Source organism: Oncorhynchus masou, chromosome 8, assembly GCF_036934945.1.
Source record: "Oncorhynchus masou masou isolate Uvic2021 chromosome 8, UVic_Omas_1.1, whole genome shotgun sequence".
NCBI lineage: Eukaryota > Metazoa > Chordata > Actinopteri > Salmoniformes > Salmonidae > Oncorhynchus > Oncorhynchus masou.
The window spans coordinates 27,670,941-27,685,588 of NC_088219.1; the positions used below are offsets into that span (position 1 = coordinate 27,670,941).

General features: G+C 39.6%; 1 protein-coding gene across 4 annotated transcripts; it reads right to left on the minus strand.

The window, feature by feature from the left end:
* Positions 1-240: 240 nt before the first annotated feature.
* On the minus strand, positions 241-9,719 carry LOC135544473 (T-box transcription factor TBX3-like). 4 transcript variants are annotated; one of them, XM_064972108.1, is made up of 7 exons: positions 8,651-9,719; positions 7,461-7,743; positions 6,820-6,984; positions 5,677-5,753; positions 4,926-5,083; positions 3,318-3,964; positions 241-2,149 (listed from the first exon to the last, which is right to left on the minus strand). In XM_064972108.1, the coding sequence occupies exons 1-7, from the start codon at positions 9,049-9,051 to the stop codon at positions 1,709-1,711; spliced, it is 2,172 nt and encodes a 723-aa protein (XP_064828180.1). In that variant the 5' UTR covers positions 9,052-9,719; the 3' UTR covers positions 241-1,708. The 4 variants fall into 4 exon arrangements, with proteins under 4 accessions (XP_064828180.1, XP_064828184.1, XP_064828182.1 ...); XM_064972112.1 differs by having other exon boundaries at positions 6,820-6,966; positions 7,476-7,743; positions 8,651-9,718; XM_064972110.1 differs by having other exon boundaries at positions 7,476-7,743; positions 8,651-9,718.
* Positions 9,720-14,648: the final 4,929 nt, after the last annotated feature.

Sequence of the window (14,648 nt, forward strand, 5' to 3'; positions counted from 1 at the left end):
CGCGGTCTCGTGTCCAGGAAGGAATTCCAGGTATGATAGCTTAAGAGTTTGAGAGGATCTTAGTAGCATTTCTCCACTTTTTGATCATAGTCTAAACGCCTCTATCTCCAATTGCTGAAGTGGACAAAGTGTGGCAACACAGATTTGGTTGGAGCAATTACCTCACCTTGTAATTTGTCCATATAGTTTCACATAATACAGTTTACATAATCTAAAGAAATTGACACGTGGAAACGTATGAAGACTGCATTTCAATATTTTATTGAAACTTTCAAGAACACATTGTTGATGTTGTAAACTACACAAAAATCGAATACAACATAACCCAATGACAACTTTAGAAACACAAAATAAACCTTCATATTTCAATAAGATTCTGCACTTTTACTATCAGGCGGCAATGTTTTAAACAGAAAATTATTATATTTTGACACACGTTTCTTTTCTTTTGAGAGAAAATTATTCATACTTTTTTCAAACCGTTGGTGCAGTGTGCTCTTTTTGAATTCGTCTGAACAGTAGCACTTAACACACCCAGACAACAGGTAAAGGTAAAATGGCACATGAGTGTGTCCGCTAAAATAACTAGCTCTGTGGATATTTGGGGTACAGGTAAATCCATATTCAGGGGATATAAAATGCAGATGGAAAAACAAGGAAAATATCCCACAAACTATCTTTACACGTGTATATCGACAATAAATTAACGACAGATCCCCAAAAACAAACTACTCTGTTCTATTTACACGCAATATCAATATGAAATAATTACATAAATATTTGTATATATCACTATTTACATTTATAATCAATATTACCTTTTCAATGTTATTTCAGATTTCCTTTGCCAGTTGAATACTTATGCTGGATTCGGCATGCGATTTTAGTACAGTCTCAACCACTCGCACATGAAGTTTATAACCTCGGTTCTGTTTTGGCCTACTTCAAACAAGTGCCAGCATATGTATTTCCATAATCCTGTGTTTATAAATTGACATACAGAAAAATTCGCACGTAAAAATCAATAACCGACGGCCAATTGATTGAATCCTTAGGCAAAAGGGGAGGGAAGGGGTTTAATCTTTTTTTTCAGATTGGTTTTAAGGTCAGCCTGAATCATGTTTTTATCCTTACTCGTCTCATTTCAATTTGGTTAAATGGAACCCCTCCCAAAAAATTAAAAAACTACGGTCGTAAAAGAGACATGTATTTTTTTGTAGGGCATGCAAAGTGTCACCTACCCTATGAGCATAATGATAGGCTTCAAATAGATATGCAGTAATACCTCAAACACAACAGTCTATAATATAAAAGGAAATTAATTCAAATAATTATAACCAATTCAGAGTGCATATTAAATCAAACAAATGTTGTTAACTCAGTAACCCGACATAAAATAAACTTATAGGACACAGCAGCAACTTATCAAAGATCTGTGAGTATCATCCATGCCAACCTTTCAGTTTCAATACTTGTATGGTATTCAAATAACAGGACAAATTCAAAAGTGTTGTTTAATTTAACAAAAAAGAAATATAGCATACATTAGATGTGTAGGCTATATAACCAAAGTGCATTTCAAAATCTAAACTGTTCAATAGGTCCGTTTTCTAAACCCAGATCCGCTAGAAGGGTGTCGTCATACTCGTCCTTGTCATCCTTATCATCGTTATTATCACAACAACAACAAAAACAACAACATTAGAATCTAAGGGGACACGCTTTGTGTTCTGTCCTGTTTTTGATCGAGTCCGCTGACCAGACGCTGAATGCTCTGCAAGTCGTTAGTGGAGTCTTTCCCAGAGCAAGTTTTTGGGGACAGGGAGACCGAGCCGGACGATATGGTGGACGACCGGCTGGTGACCTCCGAGGTGGAGTCCTGGGTGGCCGAGACTGGGCTCATGGCCATGCCGTCCCCTTTCAGCTCGGTGGCGCTGCTTGCCATGGAGGGGATGGCGGTGGTGAGCAGAGTGCTATCCGGAACGCTCATTGGGATGGAGTAAGGGCTGTACCTGAGGCGAGGGCGCACTGCGTTCAGGAAAGGGTGTCGGTGAACAGAGGAGGAGGCTGCGGAAGAGGCTGCCGCTGCCGCTGCCATGTACGTGTAAGGGTAAGGGAACAGGCTCCCAAATGGAGACATGGCCAGGCCCTGTGGAGAGAGAAGGGGAAGGATAGAAGTTTAACTTTAGCCTGCATAATTTAATTAAACAGACGCTAGCTTTGACGCACCATAATAACACAACCAAACTGGAAAAATAGGCTACATTTTAATTTGTCGCAATGTACTTGACCTCTGTTTCTGTATATCTTGAATGGAGGTCATGTAGCGAGTGAGTGTGAATAATGAATCCAGACACGTGAGAGACCATGAGAAATGTTATGTACTGTAGGCTTACAGGCTACTTTCACTTTTCTCATAAAGCGATTTACACGATTATTCTTTTCTGTGGCAATGAGTATTATGGTTTAGGCCAATAATGAGAGTATGGTGTAGGGCCTAAGCCTATTACCAATACATGTATAGAATTAAGCCTTAAAATAAGCACAATATAAAGTTCTATGCTCCCGTAAAACGATGAAATCCTTCCGAGAATCAAATTGTCAAAACATTTAGTTGTTCTAGTGTTATGCGATATCTTAGACCCACCACCATGTGATATCGTGTTTTCTGCAGCTTTGCAAATAGTTAATTAATTGTTCATGCAAATACAAATGATTTATAGCCTGTTGGCATATGATGCTGCCCATTAAGTACAGAACATAGCAATTTAGACGGAATCGTTTCTGCAACAGGCTTTTTGAAAACAGCAAATCTGTGTATTTCAGATAAGTTGTTTTCCCTCCACGAACCAGTGAAGTATTTTAAACATTTGCCATGTTCCTCTAAAACACATGTTTAATGACTGAGTTCATATCAACTCTATAGCCTAAAACTATTGTTGCAACGCTTAGGTGGTCTCTTCCTAAATCCCAACATATGCTTTAAACAATTGAGACAGATAATATCCACACCTTCCAGGTAAAATCCAAGTAAACTTGAGTTCATATAAAACACATTTGGTTATTATTTATAACACAATTGTCTACAATATGCTCACACTTGTTGTGCCATTTAAGGCCACAAGGAAACAGCTATTAAAACGAAATGGAAATTAGCCTATACTTTTTTCGTTACATTTACACATAAACTAATGGAGACAAGAACATATATTCTGACATATATAGTCCAGTAGGCTATATTAGTCCAAATGTAACGAAAAACGCGAGCACATTGGCATTACTGTAGGTACTGCTGGTGGTAATTAAACAGGTTTTACCTGTGATGCCAAGACATGTTGCTGCAGATGAAAAGGCAGTCCATGAGCTCCCGTCAGGCTTTGCGAGGGTGACGCCATACTGGCCGTGTCCATGGTGCTAACCCCTCCGGAGGACACCGCTGCCAGTAAGGGGCCCATGCCCGCGGCCATATTCGAGAACGCGCCTCCCATGTTAAACTGACTGGGGTGCAAAAGAAAGGGATGCGCGCCGCCTATGTGATTGAAAAACTGCTGTCCCGCCAAACCCGGTGGAAATCCAAAATGATGCATGTGACTCTGGCTTAAGTGCGGACTGCTGTCAGTTTGAATAGTCAAAGGCATGTAGCTCTCCTTGCTTATAGACCTGCACTCGTCCACTTTGGGATGGTCCTCGTTTGGACTCTTGAGGTCTTCTCCGGACCGAGTGGTGCTGGAGATAACGGTGATGGGGCTCTGTTGTGAGTCCGCCTGGCTTTTCTCAGTCCTCCGGGCGGTTTCCCGAGACCGGCCGGTAGAATCATTGGCACCGAATTGATGGCCTTTAGTCGGGCTCGCCTCAAGATCCTTCACATCCTCCGTGGTGGTTGAGATCTTACTGGAGTCCGGCCCATCCTTTAGGTTGCCATCTTTGCTCTCATCGTCGCTGTCTTCGTCACTCTCGCAAAAGTCTATCAGAAATGAGTCAAAAGTTTGTGATAAGTGAGGAAGGATTATTACTTAATTCAGTTAATCAGGATTCATTTCGTTTTAAGTTTTATTCTTCAGATAGGCTTATACAATTATCATAGGCATACGTAATGAGGGATGGAACTCATATGGTGATAACATTTTTCATGACTTTCGATGATATGGGCCTATGACGTGGAAATATTAATTTACAACGAGATATATAATCAGTATATGTCTTAATTAGCCTATATCACATAATAACAAATAGGCCTAGTTTTTAATACATGCTCTTATGGAGGAGATTAGACTAATGTGCGTTCTGCCTACACTTTCTGGCTAATCGTGCTAAGGAGGCCTAATATTACCGGGCCTAATACTAATTCCATAATGTATTGGGCTACATTGAAATCCAGAGCCTACTTATTTTTTGATAAACCCTCAGCTTATTGATCACGTCCTCCAAATTGTCCTCGTTTCAACCGCAGTAATGGTGTGTTTTCACAATTCTGACGATTCTTTGTCGTTCAGATAACAGCCATTCGTTCGTGACTATGCATAGGCCTACATCTCGACAGTTTGTTTTATGTTTCGCTTTATTCTTTATCCAGTAAGCTATATCATTTTGGCAGATATATTATTCACTTGATTGCTAAATGCTTAGCACGAACACGAGAGCCATCCTGTAAATGTCAAATACAAGAATTAGCCTACATACACGTTATATAGTTTGTAGGTTATTGTTGGCGCAAGACAACATTCAATAATTTGTAGTGCAATTATTCAACACAACAGACATACTTATTTCGAAAGAAAGGAATCTGGACTCAAACTAAATTCAAAATGTAGCTTACTTACTGGAAAATATTTTTCAGCCCACTTGGTTTTTTTACAAGCAAAGGCTACTATGCTATGTGGGTCTGTGAGCTGTGAGATGCGGAAAGTAGCTCTGGGCTCAATTACCTTTCAGGTTGGGAGGCCCCACCGTAGACACCGCGGGAGACGAGGCCTGGCCGAAACACTTGAATGAGGCCTGCTCGCCAGAGGAGTCGTCAGACGTCCCGTTCTCTTTTTTCTGATGCTCCTCGTATGAGCGAATTGACTGCAGGGCCAGCTGTTTCCTACATTAGGCACAAAAGTTATTGGTCATCACAACTATTCGTGTCAAAAACTAGCCAATCATTTATCCAAGGTAAAAAAAAAACGTGGATTTCCATGTAGGCTACCATATATGCGTAGATGGGAAATTTTGAGGGCAGATTATGAAGATGCATTTTATCATTCAAGATCTATGTCTGTTCAAAGAAATCAAACTATTAAAACCCACTGCAGACAACTAATAACCCACAGACCAAACCTTGTTCTTGTTTACTGTTGTCAACATAGTTCAAGAAAAGAGTTAATTATCAATAACGCTAAACTATTTCTAGAGGAGTTTCGAAATTGCATTTTGCTCTTGCGATCTCTTCACTCTGAGAACCATAACAATGTAAATACAACATAATAAGCTATGTCTAGTATAAATGTAAGTTGAAGGGATTGTCATATAATTATTCCCTTTTGCAACTGTCGTGTAGGTCGTGTAAATCGTGTAGGACGATCGTTTTTTGGAATTCACTAACATCACAGTCAGACTCCGTGTCCATAAAATCTGACTACAGGAGTCGTTACATTTCTGCAGTGCAGTAAGGGAATAGTTACTCCTACTACATACCTTTTCTCTCGTCTTCCATTGCCAGTGTCACGGAATCCTTTGGCAAAAGGATTATGGTCGATTTTCAATTGTGTAATCTGAAATAAATGAAAATCAAAGTTGTTTCGTGGAAGTAAATTGAGTGATATTTATCCTCGTTTCTTTATTCAACATTTTTCACAAGCCTATGTCTTCACTTAGGCCTATGTGTTAACCCTTAAGTCCCAGGAAGTGGAATATATATATATATATATATATATATATATATATATATATATATATATATATATATATATATATATATATATATATATATATATAAATTGAGCCATCATCTGAATGATTGGAAATTATTTTATAATTGATTCACAAACTAGTTCTCTCTCTCTCTCTGGGCAGGTCATCCGCTCTCACCCATCACGCTCAGACCCCTCCCCCCCACCCCCATCTCTGCAGATATTTTATATCCATGTGCAATGCATAGCACTTTATGTCAACTCTCGCAGAGCTATCACATTATTTTCCCCCACTCACTTCCTTTCGCCTTCTGCCCCTCCCATGTGCACATTTTGGCAGGATTTACAATATTCTTCAACCCATGTGGCTGCCAAACATTTACTGCATATTTGCTTGACCCAGGTTTACAGAGGTAAGATTTAGCTAACATTTCTCTCTTATATCAAAGAGCCACCATAAGATATGATTTTGATTCGCCGTGTGCCACGTGGAATTAAATGTTACCACAAGCCAAGCCGGTTATAAACAAAATGCTCATTTTCTCTCACTGCACATTCTGTTCCACCTCTCTTTCTCTCTCACACTTTCACTCCCTCCTTCCTTGCTTCTTTACTCTCTCTTTCTCACACGCACACACACATAAACACACAGATAAACTGTATAACATATATCCCTGAGAATTCTGACCCATTCTAGCCTGGTTTGCTTAGTATGAAACACGGCATGAGATGACGTTTACATGTATCGAACACGAGAGCTTTTAGGCCTAACACTCAAACAAGATTACAAATGACATATTTTAAGATGGCAAATGGCGCAGTGCTATTGGCTATATACACTATTTGACAAAAAAGGAAGGCAAAATTCACTATCCAACTATTTAATGTATTTCATGAAAATAAACGAATAAAGTGTAATCCTCCCTACCTTGTCATTTTGATAGGCCGTTACTGCAATGAAATCCGTTTCAGGAAAAACGTAAGTCCTGAACGTGCTATAGGGGAGTTTGAGAATGTCGTTGGCTCTCACGATGTGAAATCTGGGCTGATATTTGTGCATGGAGTTCAGGATGGTCTGGAACAGTAAAGAATTCTAGATTAAAAAAAGATAAGCACACACTGATTTCTGCCTTCTGATGAAGATAAGTCATTTCATGTAGTGCTCAATCGTAGTTCAGGCTTACTTGGTAAAATGGAATGTATTAGAACATTCTCCTGAATTTATTTCACCATCAGTGCATTTATCCCCCCACAATTTAAAAAAAATAAAATATAATAATAATAATAATATAAGCAGTATAATTACCACATAGCTTGACATGATATACAAGTTGTGAAAACATGAAAATATTAAGACCTCATGTTGGACACAAACATATTCAATCGAAATGAGGCCTGTATATTTTGGTGAAGCCTTCTCAGCCCTCGGCCACAGAGAAGCAACGCCAATGGGGTTATAATTATTGGACAAATAATAATACGTCTGACAATATTCTTCGAATAACAATCATGATTACAAAAATGCATGCCAGAAATTTTTAGAAGCATGCAAATAAGAAAAAAACATACATTAGATGAACTTACAAATCCATGCTTGTCGGAGATGTTATTCGTTAGCTTGAGTTTGTGAAAATTGACCACTTTTGACATCCACTGCTCGCCAGTAGCCGGACTGTCCGGGTGAATGTACATCCTCTTTGGCATTTCGGGGTCGGCCTTCCCTGCCACCATCCAACGCGAGTTGTGAAATTTATACCTGCAGTCATCGGCTGCAACAATATCCATCAACAGAATGTACTTTGCTTTCTTGTCCAAGCCAGTGCATCTCACTTTGAACGGAGGGAACATTCGCCTGTGAAATGGAATGAGAAAATCACTTAAAAACAGTGAACGAGTCTACTTGACTGAATAATGATAGCATACACTCACACGAAACAGACATATTTGCATTGCTATTATACTATTTAGGATAATGACAATGTTACATACTGCAAATAGTAAACTATTACAAATATTTGGCTACATTCATTTGTAGGCCTATAGCATACGTATATGCGTCAGCCATAAGATTGAATGCATGCAGAAATGATGAATTCAAACAGAGGCTTGTGCGAGGATACAAAACACTCCGTAGGCCTTCTAACACCCATGCCATACAAATATCTACCGCCTATAAATAATGCACAATCGCATAACATGTACAGCATGCATTGTGGCATACTAATCCTTTGTTGTGTTAATAACATTTGTTATTACACTTTTTATCATAATATATATAGGCCTACATGTTTCAGTTTACATCTTCAAACTACATATTTTGTTGTTGTTTGTAGTAGCGTAGGCCTACATTTGTTTTCATAATCGCAACGAGTCATAAGATTGTCCAAGTTCAAATGTTACAGTCTCATGTGTTGTATATTTTATAGTTTGGGTTGGGCTTCATTTTATCTCGTGTTGAGATTACATTCCCATGCAATGTGACTGTGACCATACAGATTCTGTCGATAGGACAGTTAGACTATGGTCATATTCAGCTAATTTACACAAATATAACCATGAGAAATGAACCAGTTTGAAATGAAAATGTTGGCCACGAAGGAGGTCCAGTTCCAAGCACACATTAATACATGTATTCCATCGAGAGGAATGTCATCGTATTGATGATCAAAATTATCTTCATAATAACAAAAGGCAGACTAATGTATGTCAGCTACAGAACAAAAATATGTAATATTAGAACACATAAAAGTGTACCTTACCTTCCGGATTTCGTGATAACCATTTCAGTGCCTCGCTTGTGGAAAGTTTCCCAAAGTTCCTTCGCTTCCAGGTGAACTTTCGGGTCGTCTTCGACCTCTTCTTCAGGCTCCAGAGTCTTCAGAGGCCTCAGATGGGCTGCGGCTGCCTGGTGCCCAAGCGATGAGAAGTGGAGGCCGGACTCGGCGGCACCCATCAGCTGGTCCATGATAGGCTTTCCCAGGGCGCCCGGGAGAGAGAGGGAGCCGAGAGAGCCGTTATGAGGTAGCGCCAGGGCCGGAAAAAAGGGAGGCTGGTGACCCAACATTGCACTCATGGCAAATTCCGGACCCCGGTGAGGTAAAAACGGATGGTATGCCATACTCGTTCCTTGTATGACTGGATCTCTCATCAGGAAGCTCATCCAAGTCCAGGCAGGTACCAAATATATGGATTTATTAAGTTTAATACTATAGTCAGTCTATGTAGCCTTCTTGACGAGCAAAACTTGTTTGAAGGTCTTGAAAAATCCACCGTCACAACTACAGAAATAAGCATCCACTTATTTTCGGCTGGGTGGTGTGAATGTTCTTTAGTGTCCTTCGCTGAGTTCCAACAGAGTGTCTGTAATGAGAAATGAAAAAACGCACTCCATTAATCTTCAGTTGTGATGAGATAAAGATTTTCTTCCGAGAGCACTTTTCTATGCCTTGTCTTGCGAACAATCTTCGAATTGAAGCAACGAGGGTAAGTCACTGCGTTTTAATCGACTGTTGCGTTATTTTCTTGATGTTGTTTACAATATCGCCATCCTTTTTAAAACGAATTCGCTCTCATTGTCTTTAGTCCTGCTGCAAAAGCGATGTGTTGAAATATTTCGATAGCGCGGAACAATTCCTCTGTCTTTACTTGTTCCAGACATGCATCCTCACACGCACGCACACTATTTCTTCCTCTCTCTTTCACGCACACACACATTTCAGTAAAAACGTATGCGGAGAAAGGAGTCCGTTGACGGCAGAGAGGTGGTAAGGTCCCAGCACTAAGATATTACTAGCGCTTCTGTGCCCCATAGGCTTGACACTATATGGATTTGTTGCATGTTACGAGAAGCTGGGCTCTGTTGATTGGCTCTTTGACGCTTTCGGACCAATTGTGTGGCTTCGTAGGCGTGGTTTTAACAGGTCGGGTGGAGGGGACAGACTTCAGTCTTATAAAAAGGTGTTTGGAACTCAAACGCTGCCGTGAAACACCACTGCCCCAGTCAATGTTGTGTGAATATGTCAACATCGTCAGAACTAGTGCGATAGGTCGGTCTGTGGAACACTGCGAAGGAAAAGTAGCCCGAGTCTCAGTTGCTTTGTCCATAAGAAATTACTGTCTCGTGTGCAGAGCGGCAGGGCTGGCCCGTCATCAAAACATTGACTACATTTTACTGTGAAATCGTGGAAGCTTTATTGTATAGGCTATATGGAATGAAGAAATATACACAATGTATCGTCACTGTCATTGATTTGATCATTTTGAATTGATTAGATGATCAGAAATCGTCAGTTGTTCTCCGTTGTAGTGGTCTAGGCTACATACAAACACCGGAAAGGAATGTTTGAACAACATGCAAGCTACCATTATCAGCACCATATTTGTGAAAAATAATAGTGCATTTGAACCGGTTGTCACGCGACGACCCGGATCAGTTAACCTATAGCCGTAAATGTTAATATTATGACAGTAAGCTTTGTTATTGCATATAATCTTTCTTGTGTCTTTAATCCGTCTCATCGACCAGCCTTAGTAACAATTCATAGGCTATATGTAGCCCAAGGTGATGCGTTTGATAGCCAATTTTGACCCGACTTTAACTTTAACTCTCCAAATTACAATATTAATTTGACCTTGAATGTGAAGAGATGACAGGGTGATTCGGTGTGCTGAATGCATGGCGCCTGCAGTGTGTGGTTATGTCTGTGGATAATATTGCCTCGCGCACTATAGAGCAGGTTAACATGAATAAACCGACATTAAAACTCTCCCTCTCTCTCTCTCTCTCTCTCTCTCTCTCTCTCTCTCTCTCTCTCTCTCTCTCTTTTTCTCCCTGTCCCCATGAGATAATAGCCTATGCATGCTGCTCATTGTGATATCGCCACGCAATCATGCTATATGCTTTCATAGAGATCCAGAGGGCTGTCGAGGCCTACACATTTTATATCTGGTAGGCCAAGTTCCTAATGGTGCATCAATCGGTAAGGGACAGTAACATATTTACCATAAACATTTGCCTAATTTACATTATTATATGTCGGAATTTATGAACTGCTAGGCCTATCGCAGCTATAGATAACCTCCTTTATCTTGATATAACGTGTAGTCTAATAAAATACAATTTCGAAAATACAACCCACTAAAAACATTGGTGGTGGTAATTTCGGATCACATATCGGATCACATTCAACGCAAGTCTAGACAGAGCCACATTAAAAAAAACGGAACCTTTATTTAACTAGGCAAGTCAAATTCGTATTTACAATGACTGCCTACACCGGCCACGGACGATGCTGGGCCAATTGTGCGTGCCCCATGGGACTCCCAATCACGGCTGGTCGTGATACAGCCTGGATTCGAACCAGGGAGTCTGTAGTGACGTCCCAAGCACTGAGATGCACCACTCGGGAACCTCACATACTTTATTCAAGGATTCATTTAGGCCCTACAAGTAAACGACAGAGGGAGTTGGCGGTGGTCAGCTGTATTGACCAAACACTGACCAAGTAACTTCCCATTGGCCAAAAACTGATTGAATAAACGTTGTATCCACGTAATTTCAACAAATTTTAATCAACTTGGAACATTTTGGGATTTTCAAAAAATCATAAATGTAAAGGATTTCATATTTTTTCCACTAAAATTGCAACTTAAGTCCAATGATATTGTAAAATGTTTTGTTGATTTCACATTGGATTCACGTTAGTTGAGTACACAACCAAATGTAAATCAAAACTAGACATTGAACTGATGTCTGTGCCCAGTGGGTTACCATCCAATCATAGTCCTACAAGGTTGAACTAAAGGGGTTCGTCAATCTTCTGAGCTGTGATTTTGGACTACTATCCACTATTTCATTCATAAAAGTGCTTAGCCTTTGCTACCAACACTATTGTTACTGGGAAACTCACCTATTGATACAGTCAATTTGACTGAGCAATCTAAGATGACTGCAGGCTGGTGACATGGTGATTTGATTAGGCTACTGTCTGTACTGTATTGAGTAAATGTATCTGAATGCCCCTACCCATCAGTCTTACCAAGTCCTGATAACAGGAGAGGTGTTGTCCCGAGGGTTATCCCCATGCTCAGTTTGTAAACTCGTTTCCTTGGGTTGTATTAATGAAGTTTATCTTTAAAATTGGCATGCACTTATTAAGGACAACCAGTTTGCGGTTCCACTGTCCAGTTCTCCAGACTTTATGTGTCAGTGTAGCTTAGTTATTGTCAGTAGAGTGACAGCCCGTGTGCTCTCTTTTGTCAGCTGCTACAGTATGTCAGAGCAAGGAAACTGTCCCCAAGCTATCCCGTGTGTCTCTATGCCTAATTAGGGGAGGGTAGCATAGATTGTGTATTGTAAGGTGTCAATATTTATTGAAATTTGCTGGGGTAACAAATGAGGTAACTGCTGACACAATAGGCTTAATTTCAATTTAGCATTGATATCACTATAGGCCTATGGTAACTATGGCTAGCTCTTCTCTCCTGCCACCTTAGCCTGAGCATTCGTGTTCACTTAAAATGGCACATTGCACCTATTGTCTCCTTTGTGTGTGTGAGTTCAGGCCTGTGCTGATTACATGCGTATTGTTCTTTAAACACTCACACCTATTAGCAGCACATTTCAATTTAGTGGAAGGTGTCAACAAATAAGAAGCAGTGTTGACACAGTGGTACCCTTTCATTCACTGTGGCCACCAGGCTTAACCTCTAAGAATACGCCCCTTTTTTTCAATTTTCACCTAAAATTACATATACAAATCTAACTGCCTGTAATTCAGGCCCTGAAGCAAGGATATACATATTATTGGTACCATTTGAAAGGAAACACTTTGAGGTTTGTGGAAATATGAAATGAATGGTGTAGAATATAACACAATAGATCTGGTAAAAGATAATACAAAGAAAAAAACAACCATTCTTTTGTATGTTTTTGTACCATCACCTTTGAAATGCAAGAGAAAGGCCATAGTGTATTATTCCAGCCCAGCTGCAAATTAGATTGTGGCCACTAGATGGCAGCAGTGTACAGGCAAAGTTTTAGACTGATCCAATGAAACACTGTATTTCTGTTAAAAATGTTGTATCAAGACTGCCCAAATGTGCCTAATTTGTTTATTAATAACTTTCATGTTCAAAACTGTGCACTCTCCTCAAACAATAACACGGTATTCACTATAATAGCTACTGTAAATTGGACAGTGCAGTTAGATTAACAAGAATGTAAGCTTTCTGCCAATATCAGATATTTCTATGTCCTGGGAAATGTTCTTGTTACTTACGACCTCATGCTAATCTCATTAGCCTACGTTAGCTAAACCGTTCCGTAGAAGGGACACCGATCCCGAATAAGTTTTAATTAGCTAAGCAATCCTAAGAGAACGGTCAATACACTATATAAGGTTTTACAGGGTTAGGGCTCTCAGGGAATCCAAGTGGCAATAAAACTGCAGACCTGACACAACTGATTGATGAGGTGGGGTTGTCAATGTTTTTATATCTACAGTGATAATGTATATCAAAATCAAAAAGCTATATATTCATCTAGACATGGTCCAAAATCCCATTCTGTCTGCCTCGGTTTGTTTCCTGGCGGTGTACGGTACAGGGACAATAAGCAGTTTGAACCTGTTACATGCAGAGGTCAGTTGTCTGTATGCTCCTCCATACTGTTTATCAATGGTGTGTTTGCTATAGTGTAGTCATATACATTGATGTATAAGTATATCTTTAGAGACAGATACTGTTTTTGTTTCAAGAGATTGAGTCCATGTCAGGCTATATGTTGATCTATTTATCAATATTTATCTATTTATGTTGGTCAAAGTAATGCCCACCACCTATCAAGTAGCGTCTTCTCTTACTGGATACACACTTAGTCTTTTCCCTAAGTTATCTGTACGGTCAGCAAAATGTATGACTGGAAATAAGTTAGTAATACCTATGGAGACTAGAGCTATAGCTCTTTGGATCAATATGATGTGTATTGTTTGTATGTTTATTAAGTCAAACTTCTTAGACTCTCTCAGAATGGATCATGGGGCAGCCAGTGCTGAATTTGTTTATTTGCAGATTGTAAATGATAAATGGGGTCAGACATCATGGCACCAGCCGAGAATGGAGGACGTTGTTGTTGTTTTGGGGTATTTAGACACAACTAGATGTGATAGGGAGGGGAAGCATCACAAGGTTAGTCAGTTAAGTTGTGCAATGCTTGAAATTAGTATGCATCCAATATACATTTGTTGTACCTGTTCTTTAGGTATTGCAATGACAACATAGTAAACGTGTACTATTTACCCCATAGGTGTAAGTAATGTCACTGTTTTCAAAATGATTCATGTGGACTATTGGTCCAAATACAGAGATTGCGAAATGCACTTTCCAAAATCAGCTCCATGCTGGAAGTCAATCTGCTTGAAGCATGATAAACTCTAACCTGTCGATGAGCAAGTCAACCCTTGCTCTCAACAATTCTGGCAATAACTTGTTACAGGTATTGCTGAAAAACATTTTTTTGTTAATTAGGGGATGTGTTTATGGACTGTGTTTCAAAGTAATGCATTAACTTCAGTTCAGAGAGCAATAGAAATAGAAATGGCACTGAATATCCATGCTCCTCTGACTAATGATGTACATTTAAAAATAAAATAAAAACGTTTTTTTTCAATGTACAATTGTAAGGCAACCATCTGCAATATAATTGTGAGTTTGTTCAACATTTGGGCAGGTAGTTGAACCAACACACAATCCCAACTT

Coding starts and splice junctions, on each gene's coding strand:
- LOC135544473 (XM_064972108.1), bottom strand. CDS start 9,051: ATGAGCTTCCTGATGAGAGATCCAGTCATACAAGGAACGAGTATGGCA. Junction 5,754..6,819: donor CGGCCTATCAAAATGACAAG/GTAGGGAGGATT, acceptor CATTTATTTCAG/ATTACACAATTGAAAATCGA. Junction 5,084..5,676: donor AATGGAAGACGAGAGAAAAG/GTATGTAGTAGG, acceptor TGCCTAATGTAG/GAAACAGCTGGCCCTGCAGT.